General features: G+C 31.9%; 1 protein-coding gene across 2 annotated transcripts; it reads left to right on the forward strand.

The window, feature by feature from the left end:
* Positions 1-4,785: 4,785 nt before the first annotated feature.
* On the forward strand, positions 4,786-11,739 carry LOC106717162. 2 transcript variants are annotated; one of them, XM_014510890.2, is made up of 2 exons: positions 4,786-4,960; positions 11,458-11,739. In XM_014510890.2, the coding sequence occupies exons 1-2, from the start codon at positions 4,834-4,836 to the stop codon at positions 11,724-11,726; spliced, it is 396 nt and encodes a 131-aa protein (XP_014366376.2). In that variant the 5' UTR covers positions 4,786-4,833; the 3' UTR covers positions 11,727-11,739. The 2 variants fall into 2 exon arrangements, with proteins under 2 accessions (XP_014366376.2, XP_014366377.2); XM_014510891.2 differs by having other exon boundaries at positions 11,461-11,739.
* The last annotated feature ends 318 nt before the right edge of the window (positions 11,740-12,057 follow it).

Genomic DNA, 12,057 nt, shown 5'->3' on the forward strand with positions numbered 1-12,057 from the left:
CAATATTGTTTGAGATTATTTGGAATAAACAAATCTTTTCTCTTTATTGTATAAAAATAAAAATGGATTTGATATTGCTTGTTGAGATTTTCGATAAGCTGAAAGGAGATGACGGTTTCTTTGACACACGTTTTATCTGTAATAAGCCACAGAATAATAAAATCGTCAAGTTTCACTAAAGCAAACTCTCAAATTTCAAAATAAACTTTAAACTTTCCAGAACATCTTCCGTTCATTACTAAAATGCCTCCAACTTGTATACCGTTTCCACTAGAGTTAACTAAAGTAAAGAGATGTGCAAAATATTTTATAGTAATTTTTTGTAGAAAGGTTTGAAAATATTAAATTTTTCTACAGAGTGCTGTTAAGTTAAGCAACACTTAGAAAAAAAATTACACTTACGAAAATAGACCATAAAAATAAAAGCAATTTCGTATTTTTGGGTCTATATTGTTCAGTTATTGCTAGTTTTGAGAGAATATATAGGTACTGGTGCTTCCCGATATAAACACCGATTCTGAACTATCGATTTTAAAGTTTCAAGTCTAAAGTTTGCAAACGAAGACTTCAAGTAAGGCACTTTAAGAAGATTAGTTTTATTGTAACTATTATGTACATTAATTGGATTTTTTTTACCACCGACATCCGATTTTAAAAAATCTTTCTTCATAATTATTTATTATCATTGAAAGTGGCCATTATTGTTAAAACCAATTTATCCAAGAACATATTCTGAAATAGATTCGATGTAGGATATTAATTTAAAAAATTTGTTCACATCACATTAAAAGACATCACACAAAAAATGCAGAAACGAAATTATTTCTATAATATATTTGTTACTAGCTTTTAACACGTGCAGTGTCCCTTCGAAAAGCGACAAAGGGCTGTAGGGACAAAACAAAATCGAGTTGAATGCGAGTGCACCGCGCGCGTTTCCTTTTACAAACGCATTTCATACGCCAGAATGATTTCAACATTGCCTCGTCGACGATTATTGACACTTTCATTTTGGAAACTGAAATTTTTCATTTAGCTACGTAGCTTTGCAGTTTGATTTATAAGTTTTTTTTAAAAAGGGGATCAAAGCATTGATGGAAATAATCCGAAATCCTAAACGGAATGAAAAGCACATGGCGATAGTATATTCGTATGTTCGTGCAAATTGAAATAGATTATTAAAAAAGAATCATTAATACTCGTACCTAACAATATTTCATTAGGTAGAATTTCCGAATTTATTATGAAAGCCGTAGCTTTCAGGTGGCTTTTGAAGCGCGAGGAGCACTATGTGGGTATTATCCAGCTTTACTAATGGTCCTGCCCGGAGTTTCCGAATACATTTTAAAATGTTATTCATTGCGAATTTTCTTTTGCTATAAACAACATTTTAGTCAATACTCATTAATGGATCATAACAAAACGACCGCTCAGAGTAAAATATTAATTGTTTTTTTTTAAACAAAATGTATTTATATAGAACCAACTGTTGCTTTGTTTCGCACGTTTTCATAACTTTTTGATATAAAAACACCGCCACCTAGCGACCTAAAGTGACAAATTAAAAAATGATGGATAGGAATGAATAATTTTTTATTATGCCTTGTTCGTTTTAATCAAAAGTGCGGACATAATATCTTTTGAGAAATAGTGTTGTCATCTCTTCTTTTGGAAACAATGGTTCACGTAATTAAAAATTATACAGTTTAAGGTTAGTTATAATATGAGGTCACGTCGATAATGTATCCATCGATTTCTAGAATGTAAAGTCGATAAAAGTGTTGAAAATTATTTGCGCAGTGCAATTATAAAAGATCGTTTCTGTTCAACTGAACATAGATGGCGCTAGAAGTTTTGTTCCTTAGTAGAATAGAATAGAATTAGTAGAATTTTCCCTTATATGTAAATTGATGTGTTAGAAATTGACCTAAGGGAGTAAACAAAAGTATTTGATTAACATTTAAAAATTCTACTAAGGTTTATGAATATTTTATAACGAGGATGAAAGATGATAATATGTAATATGAAATAAAAAAGAACTCCTATTAATTATAATTACATAATAGCTGACTGCTGCTGCTGAGCTGGCACTTCATAACATTCCAGTTCAGAAATTTTGTCACACATTGTTCTGATGACAGTTAAACTTTTTATATTAACAATTAATTTAATTCCAAGATGGCAACCTCCAGAAGAAAGTCGATAAAATATTTTATCCGTTATTAGACGGGTTTCATTTCAGTAATAAACTTATATTTCCTCTTAAATGAATATTGAAATTGGAGTTGAAACTTCGATGTTTCACAACCATCACGGCGAAGTTTAAACAAAACTGTTTCGCCCCGTCAAAACAAAATAATTAGGTAAGCTACAGCAAATCCCTTTTAGCAAGAGCAGAATATACAGAATATACCTATAGAGATGTTAAAGTTTTCATTAAATTATTCGGTCTGATGGCTGTTGTGCACTAACTACTTAATAATTAAAGTTTCTTATTTTTTTGAATATACCTGACAACTAACTATGATAACAATTAAATATGATCAACTAACTATGATAGCAACGCATCTCTTACCGGCCCAAGTACGCTTGTCGCACTACATGTGCTAAATTATATCTTATCTGTATTGTAACAGGTGTACGATATTCAATTTTAACATGTAGCGGGGAGAAAAACTGAAAGCTCTAAGTAGGTGGCGCTAGCGTCAAGAGTGGGCTGAAATCTGTTATCTGTAAAGATTTTATACTTCATTCTAGCTAAAAAAATAATGCCTTACTTTCTTATAAAAAACTTAGGCCTATCTTAAAAATACTTATTTCTGAGTCCATAGAGTACTTTGTATTGTATATAACATCTATAGCAAGCATCTGAGCAAAAGGCACTTTTTCTCTCCATTCCTAGACTGTACATGAAATAAAAATACGTATACATAAAAAAAGAAACTTCTAGAATACATATATTCCACTAGAAAAATAAATGTACTTGAATTTAAAAAACAAGACATAAAATTAATTCATTAACAATCACATATGTTTTGTATAATTTCATTAAAATTTAACCGTCAATTTATTAATATATGTTAACCGTTTTGGTAAAAATAAGTTACTACAAATTTTGGGATCAATTCAACAGATAATGAATTATCCGCCATCGTGCCAGACGTAACCAACTGAACTCCACAGACATTGAAAGTATGATTTTTCAATAAAGGTAAACTAACGAACTTGTCCGTCGTCTTCTTTAAGCTTGAAATATGAGTATACCGGATCTTACTGATACAAAAGACGTTGTCTTGTCTTAACTATGAATATTGAATTTAAATATTCCTATTTTCTATTTTTTCTTTCCTAAGAACCCTGTTACGAAAATAAAAACAACAAAAATAAGTAAGATTATTACGTTGGTTTCTGAGACTAAAATCCCCATTCAAGACATACTGCTATCTCTGTTTAGTCAAAGATAATGTCAGGGATGACAATATGCTTTCTTTTGTCTTAGAAACCAACAGTTATTCAAATAAATTAAGCAATGTTTAATTTAGCCTTCAAATTGGATAGAAAAAAATCAGCAGAAAATTCATGAAAGTTAATAACCAAAAAAAATAAATAAAAGTTAGCGCAAAAATGGCGAAAATCAATAAGGCACAAAAAACCACTGTTTATAGTCTGTCCAGTGCACTATAGATACAAGTGTTGACAGGATATACATCTCTAGGTCAGCTTTGTCAATCCAAGTGATCATTTTATATCGGCTACGCGCGCGTAACGGTAAGTTACTCCAAATGTTTCTAAAATTAGGCGTTAGTTTTAATATTCCGATTTTATTTTTAAATTATTCCGATTTTAGTTTTATTTTAAGTTCAAGAATTAAAATGGCATGGCGAAAAACTAAAACTATGTTAACTGCTTATTTTAGCCATATTAAAAATTATATTATTAATATTTTAATAATTGATTGTAGCCAACAATATTGTTTCATTACAAATAAATGTTGTATTGTATAAATTTGTGGTTTCATTTTTATTCCAATAGATTTTTCTCTAAATTATATTTTTGGCGGCAATACCGAAACTAATAATTAATTTTTGAAATATATGTTTAATTTTAATTCAATGGATTTAATAAAATGTTATTCTTAAGCCTTATTTATATTTTGGTTATAAAAACACATTTCTGTGTTATTTATCCTATCAGCATCATATTAAAATTTGACATAGCGTCATCATTGTGCAATTTATTCTTTTCAGAGTAATAACCGAAACATTTTCTTATTACATATAACGTCCACTAAACTCATTTAAAGGTTAAAAAAGGCAAATCTTAAATATCAAGTTTAAAATATAAAAAATTCGTGGTTCGCCCGAATCATTTCTGATCTGATTTATTAATATCTATTGAAAATTAATTTGTATTGCCACTGGAAAAAATTTAATTACTACATTGTACAGATATTTTGGTACCAATATATTTGATATTTATTAAATAAATAAATGGAAACATATTTATGCTACTCGTATTTTACAATCTAATATATAAAATTCTCGTGTCACAGTTTTCGATCCCGTACTCCTCCGAAACGGCTTGACTGATTCTCATGAAATTTTGTGAGCATATTCAGTAGGTCTGAGAATCGGCCAACATCTACTTTTCATTTTTTTTTAACTGCGCGCGGACGGAGTCGCGGGCGACAGCTAGTAATATATAAATATATAATAAAATGAAACGTGTTTAAATGTTTTTTTTTCAACAGGAAATAAAAATATATACAAGGTAGGTAGGCAGTACTGGGGACTTACTTTAACTGAAGTTCAGGCCGCCTATTCGTTATTTGTGATGGCGAATCCAACTGAAAATCTCCCGTCGGCGATTCCTCTTAAAACTGAGGAAACTCCACGCCTCGAGGAGACTGAGGAAACGACAGGTGATTTGGAAAACACCGTTTCCTCCAAGGATAATTCGGGTGAGTTAATTTTTTTTCTTGGTTTGCTTGTGAATAGTTTAAGAATGTACCTTGTCTAAAATAAATTGATAATTTTGATTGAAACCAGTAAAGTTTAGAACTAACAAACCAGTAAATTGACAAATTTTAGCATAGTGTTCTTCCATTAATTACGTGAGGTAATTATTAATCCAAATAATTTAATCAGACAAATTAATTTAATCACATCTTACCTGTATTAAAAGATAATATTCTGAAAATTTAAATATTACTTTTTACTAAAAAAAAAAATACTCTTACGGATGACTCCTAGGTATATTTGTGATACGGGCTTTTTATATCGTTGTTGCGCCAAGACAAAGCTATTTAATATGATTAATAAAATAGATTTGAGGTCAACTTTGTATTAAAATGTTCAAAATTATTCATGATTCTTTACATGCTATGCACCGCTTCAAATAAAAAAAGAAAACATTAAATGTTAAGCGATGATTACCACAAAACTCTTTGTATGCGGTTTCCAAATGAAATTTTTTTTCCAAATTTTTAGATTACTTTAATTTTAATACAAACTGTTTCTTTCTAGTCTCCCTTCAGTTTATTAGGCAGAAATATAAATTGAAACAAAATTAGCCTGTTGATAAATTAAAAATAAAAATAGTTTTTTTTATACAACTATAATAATATAATTATTGGAAAAATATATTAAATAATAAACACCTTTTCGCTCAATTATTATTCTTTTTACATATTCATTTATTGAAATGGTTTCTAAAATAACTTGCCTATTTAACCGACTTCAAAAAGGAGAAGATTTTCAATTCATCTGTGTGTTTTTTTTTTGTAACGGGCCTTTATTAGTTGTTGGGTAGTAGTTCTCTTCATTATGAACATCGTCAACTTATATTAGACAAGGTATAAAATACTATAAGCAAGTGTCGTGTTATCTTTTGCCAACGCATATTGTATTGTAGTTTGTTTATCCGATTCATTAATTGATTTATTGACTGACTGACTGTTGTATTAAAATAGCCGAAACTGCTGGGCCTAGAGACTTGAAATTTGGCTCATAGGGTTCTGTTACTACAAGCGGACCATTAAGAAAGATATCAACACTATAAAAAATAAATGATTACGTGTTTCGGGCTGTTTTGAAACTTATTCGGTATAAGTGTAAAATGGGGATCGAAGTTTATATCTAGAAATATTTTTCACATCGTAGATACGAGACCTAAAGACTTAAAGACTTACTTGCTTAGAGGTTACTGTTACTGCGTAGCTGAGCACTGTAAAAGGTTATACAAAATCCATCCCCTAAAGGTGAGGAAAAGGAAAATGAGAGGAGAAATTTTGTATGGAGTAGCGTTTTTTGTGAGTGGAAAAATTTGGGACTAATGGATTGGGATTATTGCTTTGAAGAGCAACAAGATATAAAACGCTTGTACAGACTAAAACATATGTACCAATTAAATATGTTTTTAACCGAGGATGCCAGAACAAGAAATATAGAATCAATCGTACTTTCCCTTTTTTATTACTGTGACATTATTTATGGTCCTAGACATAGGTGGGCACAGTTAATCAAAAAGTTAACTTCGTTAATCGTTAATTCGTTAAATAAAAATTTAACTTCGTTAATCGTTAAAGCGTTTAATTTAAGAAAATTTAACGCAAGTTAAAGTTAACAGTTAAAGTTAATTTTGGTTTATATTACGAATATATTCAAGCGGGAAATGGCCATACGAATAATCTCCGAATCCGACTTTCTATAGAACTTAGGCTATTTTTTACTGCGCTTACGAAATCTCGGGCGAGCGCTAATCCTATCTATAGTTTAGTTATATAATATACTCAAATAAAATTTTGACGATTGGGGTGATGTACTACTGCCTGTACGATATTAATGACATAGCATGCACTAGTTACACACACTTATATACTTCACTGACAATGATGGACAATTGACCTTTTCAGTCATTTTTTTTATCGACCATCCAACTTCACGGAATTAGAGAGCTAACTAAATTTAGACAACACAAGTTTTCTATTAAACAGTGAGACATACTCGTATTATGGTAATATTCAAAAGAATATCAATCTCAAATCTCAAACAAAATGCAGTAAGAAGGGACATAAACGTAAGTATGTTTAATACATCTCAAATATAAAATGTCACCTATTTACTTCGGCCGACACCGACTGCGAAATAACAATAATTATACAATAAATGTTACAAGAAAGAAGAGAACTTTCTTTAGAGTTTAGAGGGTTTTCATGACATTATTTTGTTACTTTTCAGTGCATTTTATTTGAGATTGTTTTTTATGTTATTGTAAAGGTCACTTGTGCCGACGACATTTCATATATGAATTTTAGTATAACACAATTTAACATTATTTCACTAACATAATTATTTTATCTTTTTCCTCATTCTTTCTCGTTTTGTCGTATACTTTTTTTGTAAACAAACAAATTATCTTCGCTATTGTCTTTGCGCAGCGCACGTGCATCCCCGACCATTAGAAGGGTTGGGGCCATAAATCCATCGAGTTCGTTATCGTATTCTCTGTGCGGGCTGTCCATTTGATCCTTTGTTCATATTTTTAAAATGCAAAATTATTTTTCGTTGACTATGAAGAAGCCCCAAAAAAAACAAACGACGGTAATAAACACCTAAATCCCTTTTGTTTTTGAGGAATGTTTATTGCGTGCACATTTCGTCTTTCGTATTTTTAAATTTATTTTTCATTGTTTGTTTCTTATCTACGCAATGACAAAAAAATCCTATTTGTACGCCTTTTCAAATGAACCATAAACGATTTTTTTTTATATTTTTTGCTGTCTTTAAACTTCAATATTAAAATAAACATTTTCGTCGCCAACAAAGTTTAGTTGTAATTTAGTTACGACGTTGAAGAGTTATGCACACTTGATTATTTTGATTGCAATTCAACGCAGTGTTTATCTATATATATAAGTGTACAATTATTGTATTTAGAATAAAGTACTTTCGTACCTTATGTTGGTTTTATAACAAAATCATGTTCTAAAAAAAGTGATGTTAAATAAATGAAAACCAGTTTTAATGTGAATAAAATGTAATATAGACTTTTCGAGATATTTGTGTAAATGTGAAATAATTAAAAAACTTTGAAGGTGTCTAGCGCCTAAACTTCGCAATATTTGATAGAGGTAAGTTTGGTTAAATCGTCACTATTTTCTAACAAGGATACTGCGGTACTTTTTTGATCACGTCTTTCCCGGCCGCTCGGTGTATTGTATTTGTATAACATGCATCACACTCGCTCGTTCTCGTTCTCTCTCGTTCTCGTTCACCATTCGACTCGCCGACGGTCCCCGAACATAGCCGAACTTACGAATGTAGCCTGATGCATAATTTAAATAAAATGACAACACGTCAATAAGTGTCTATTGTTACAATTAACGGACTAAATTAACGGAAGTGAAATTTAACGGAAGTTAACAAGAGCGTTAACACTTTTTGAATTTAACTTAAAAGTTAATCCGTTAAGGAAAATGTTAACTTCGTTAATTAACGATTAACGGATTAACGAGTTAATGCCCAGCTCTGGTCCTAGAATTACAGGGAAAATAATAAGTAACATACAGCGCGTGCAAAACGCATGTATGAGATTTTGTTATAATATTTCTTATTACTACTCCACTACTTACTACTTATTACTCCATTTCTAAACGCACAAGAAATCTTATATATGGCAACGAGAAGAGAATTACACTTGGCTTGTTGTGTATATAAAATTATTATATCTTAAAAGCCATAATTTTTATGCATAAAATTTGACTTCCTAAAAAGATACGCGTCAAAAAATGGATAGTTTTCATAACAATTCCAAATAAAAGAATGCCAGCTATACTTAATTAGGTTCCAATTATGCTTCCACAAAAATATGAAACGTGTTACCCCTCTTTCTTACTTATCTTTGCACGGCCCTGTATGTGTTCAACTCTTCAAAAAAGGAAAAATAAATTTCAAATAAAAATGAAGTATACTAAAGCTCTGAACTTTGTATCGCTGTTTTCTTTTTTATATTTAGTTGCTACGCGTTGTTGATGTTTGAATGTTTTTGATGAAAAAGTTTTCGAAATACTGGATATACTCTACCTGGCAGACAAACAAAAATTCAAATGAAGAATGTAATAAAAAGAAACGACGGATAAGACAAGATCCCTACTTCTACCAAAACCTAATTTAAATACAAGGTCCAGTTAAGAGTGTAAGATTGTTTAAGGCAACAGGAGCTGAACTCGAACTCAAAAATTGATTAAGTCTCCTGAAACAATTCTAACGACCGAAGCTTCTGTTAATAGTATGAGTGAATTCGGGAGGGGGTACACTATAACCACCGAGGTCATATTTTATCAATTAGTTATAGAATCAGAAGATGACCGTAGAGAAGACGATATCTCATGTATAAAGATCCCCTCTCCCAATTCCTCTGGCTAAACGCTGATGAGAAAAAGTTCATGTTAAGCTTCGAAATATAAAATATAAATCTTTGGCAAACTGAAAAATGCAAAGAATAAGGGGATTATTCCGTGACGATACATCGATACTTTCACTGTGAAGCATCCACAGCAACGTCTACTACGTATTTTTTTCGTTGGTACCCACGACATACGAACTCACGCTGCCCAGCAATGTTCACCTCTTAGCAAATGAGATATACGTGTATCACATGCATGATCTTAATTTTCAAACCTTCATTGTCCAATTTATCAACCACCTGTCAACAAAAGGCTCATTGGTCCGTGTTTTCCTTTAAAATTCATTTTTTTGTTTCTTTTGCCTTTTAGTAACCCTGAGCCGTCTCACGATGCTCGCAGGGAGACGGCACATTCTTACACAGTTTCTTTATTTATTCTAGAAAGTGGCGATAACATTGAAGAGCCCATCACCGGGCATAACTTACTACTTTCTCCTGACGATTCAGAAGCCGTCCTAACTTTAATTATGATGGCGCAAAATAATCAACGGTCTACAGTTATAACATCGCAGGCATCTGAACCAAATAGCTACGAAGCCCCTCCACAAGATGATGCATTATCATATCTTTCAACTGGCACGAGTGCCTCTAATCCATCGTGGTCTTCAAATTCGAGTCTTTCAAACAGGGACCAAGAGATTTATTTTTATGATGCCAGCTCTTCAGAAGGTATATCAAACGAGAAGCCAACTAAATTCGACTGTAATGAATGTGGTAAATATTACGCGACCTCTTCTAATTTGTCGCGTCATAAGCAGACGCACCGCAGCTTGAACTCAGAGTTGGCTCAGCGTTGTCGCGAATGTAACAAGGTGTACGTGTCGATGTCGGCGCTGGCCATGCACACGCTGACGCACCGCATGCGTCACGCGTGCCGCGAATGCGGCAAACAGTTCTCGCGGCCCTGGTTGCTGCGCGGACATCTGCGCTTGCACACCGGCGAGAAGCCTTATAAATGTATGGTTTGCGGAAAATCTTTCGCTGACCGATCTAATCTTCGAGCTCATTTACAAACACACTCTCCTGATAAGAAATTTGAATGCATGCGCTGCAACAAAACTTTTGCCCTCAGAACTTACCTTAATAAACATCACGAGTCGGCGTGCGCGCGTCTTGCTACTAATAATTAACACTCTGACAGCGAATTCTTTGCAACGAATAATTTCACTATTCACTTCTTTACACCTTTGTGTGAAAAAAATTGTAGCCATTATTCTAAATTGCGAATGAATATGAAACCTTAAAGCAATAATGATGTACTTAACTACAGAAAAGAAAAACGTAAGACTTTAAGATTGATTGGATTTTTAAATGAAGATCAAGATATTACAATGTTGTGATAGTATTGCATTTGCAAAATGATACAATATCTTCTAGACAATAGACAATAGACTAGGAAATTGTTCTACACTTAAGTGTAGACATTATCTATCTGTATTTATCATACCGTCTTTTCATGTTCAGGTCTTTCTTTGACTCAAAATATTTTTGGTTTATTGATACGTATTTAGATAGCATTACTTAGTTCAGTATTTGGTGTTTACCAAAATTTTTTGGTTGAAATAGACCTCTTTTACGTCATCTTAATGTATGTATGTTTTATTAATGTGTTTTTATTTTATGATTGCTAGAATTTTTAAAAATCTTTAGTTAGATCACAGACAATAGTCGAATGGTGAATCGGGACTTTAAGTTAAATATTGTACCATCAGTGTCCTACACCACACGGCTATTGGAGTTCAATTTTATAAAATAGAAATAGTATTAGGTAATATATGCACTGAACAAGCATTTAATAATCTCTTTATTTAATCATCTATGTTTAAACCATAGATATAGTATTTTACTAAATTAGTAGTAATTTTAGAGAATAGAGCAGTTCTTTTTTATACTTTAAATAGTTTCTCTTTTGTTATACCATAATAATATTCAAACCACCATATTTTATTTAACACTGGTTTGGTTTGTGTAAATTTTGTTTTATTTTTTCAGCAGATGGGGTAGACAACGCTGTTGCTGGACCGTCGAGCTCGAAAACTACGGCAAAAGGGGAAGCTGTACCGTTGCCATCACTGAAATCACACGACATTTCTAAGCGAAAGCAAAGGCGTCGACGTAGATTTAAAAAAGTGGAAAGTTCTTCCGACAGCAGTTCGAGCGATGAAAGCGTCATTCTTGCTCGTATACAGGCCAAGAAGAGAGCGTTGGAAAGGGCCAAGAAAGAAAAATCTCCAGCTTCGAAGAAGCGGAAGAGGATGTAAGATGATCACGTTAACATTTAACCACGTAATTTATTATTGCATCTTTATCAAATAATTTACTTTCATTTATTTGTACTCAACACAGTTCATTTTATTTGCCTCTCAACTGACCTCGTGTGAATCGTCTGTCATTTTTTTTTAATTATGTATATTTATTGCTGTATATTTCTCGCTGTTTAATTATATCGCGCAATTGTAGTTCAGTAAAAAATATTTTGTGACAACATTATGTTGCATTTCCATAAATAATTGATTGATTGATTTATTTATTTTTATACTACAAAGTTTAGTTTTACTCTTACTGTGCTACCAGTGTAAACATTACTAAAAC

Source organism: Papilio machaon, chromosome Z (genome assembly GCF_912999745.1).
Source record: "Papilio machaon chromosome Z, ilPapMach1.1, whole genome shotgun sequence".
In the NCBI taxonomy this organism is placed as follows: Eukaryota; Metazoa; Arthropoda; class Insecta; order Lepidoptera; family Papilionidae; genus Papilio; species Papilio machaon.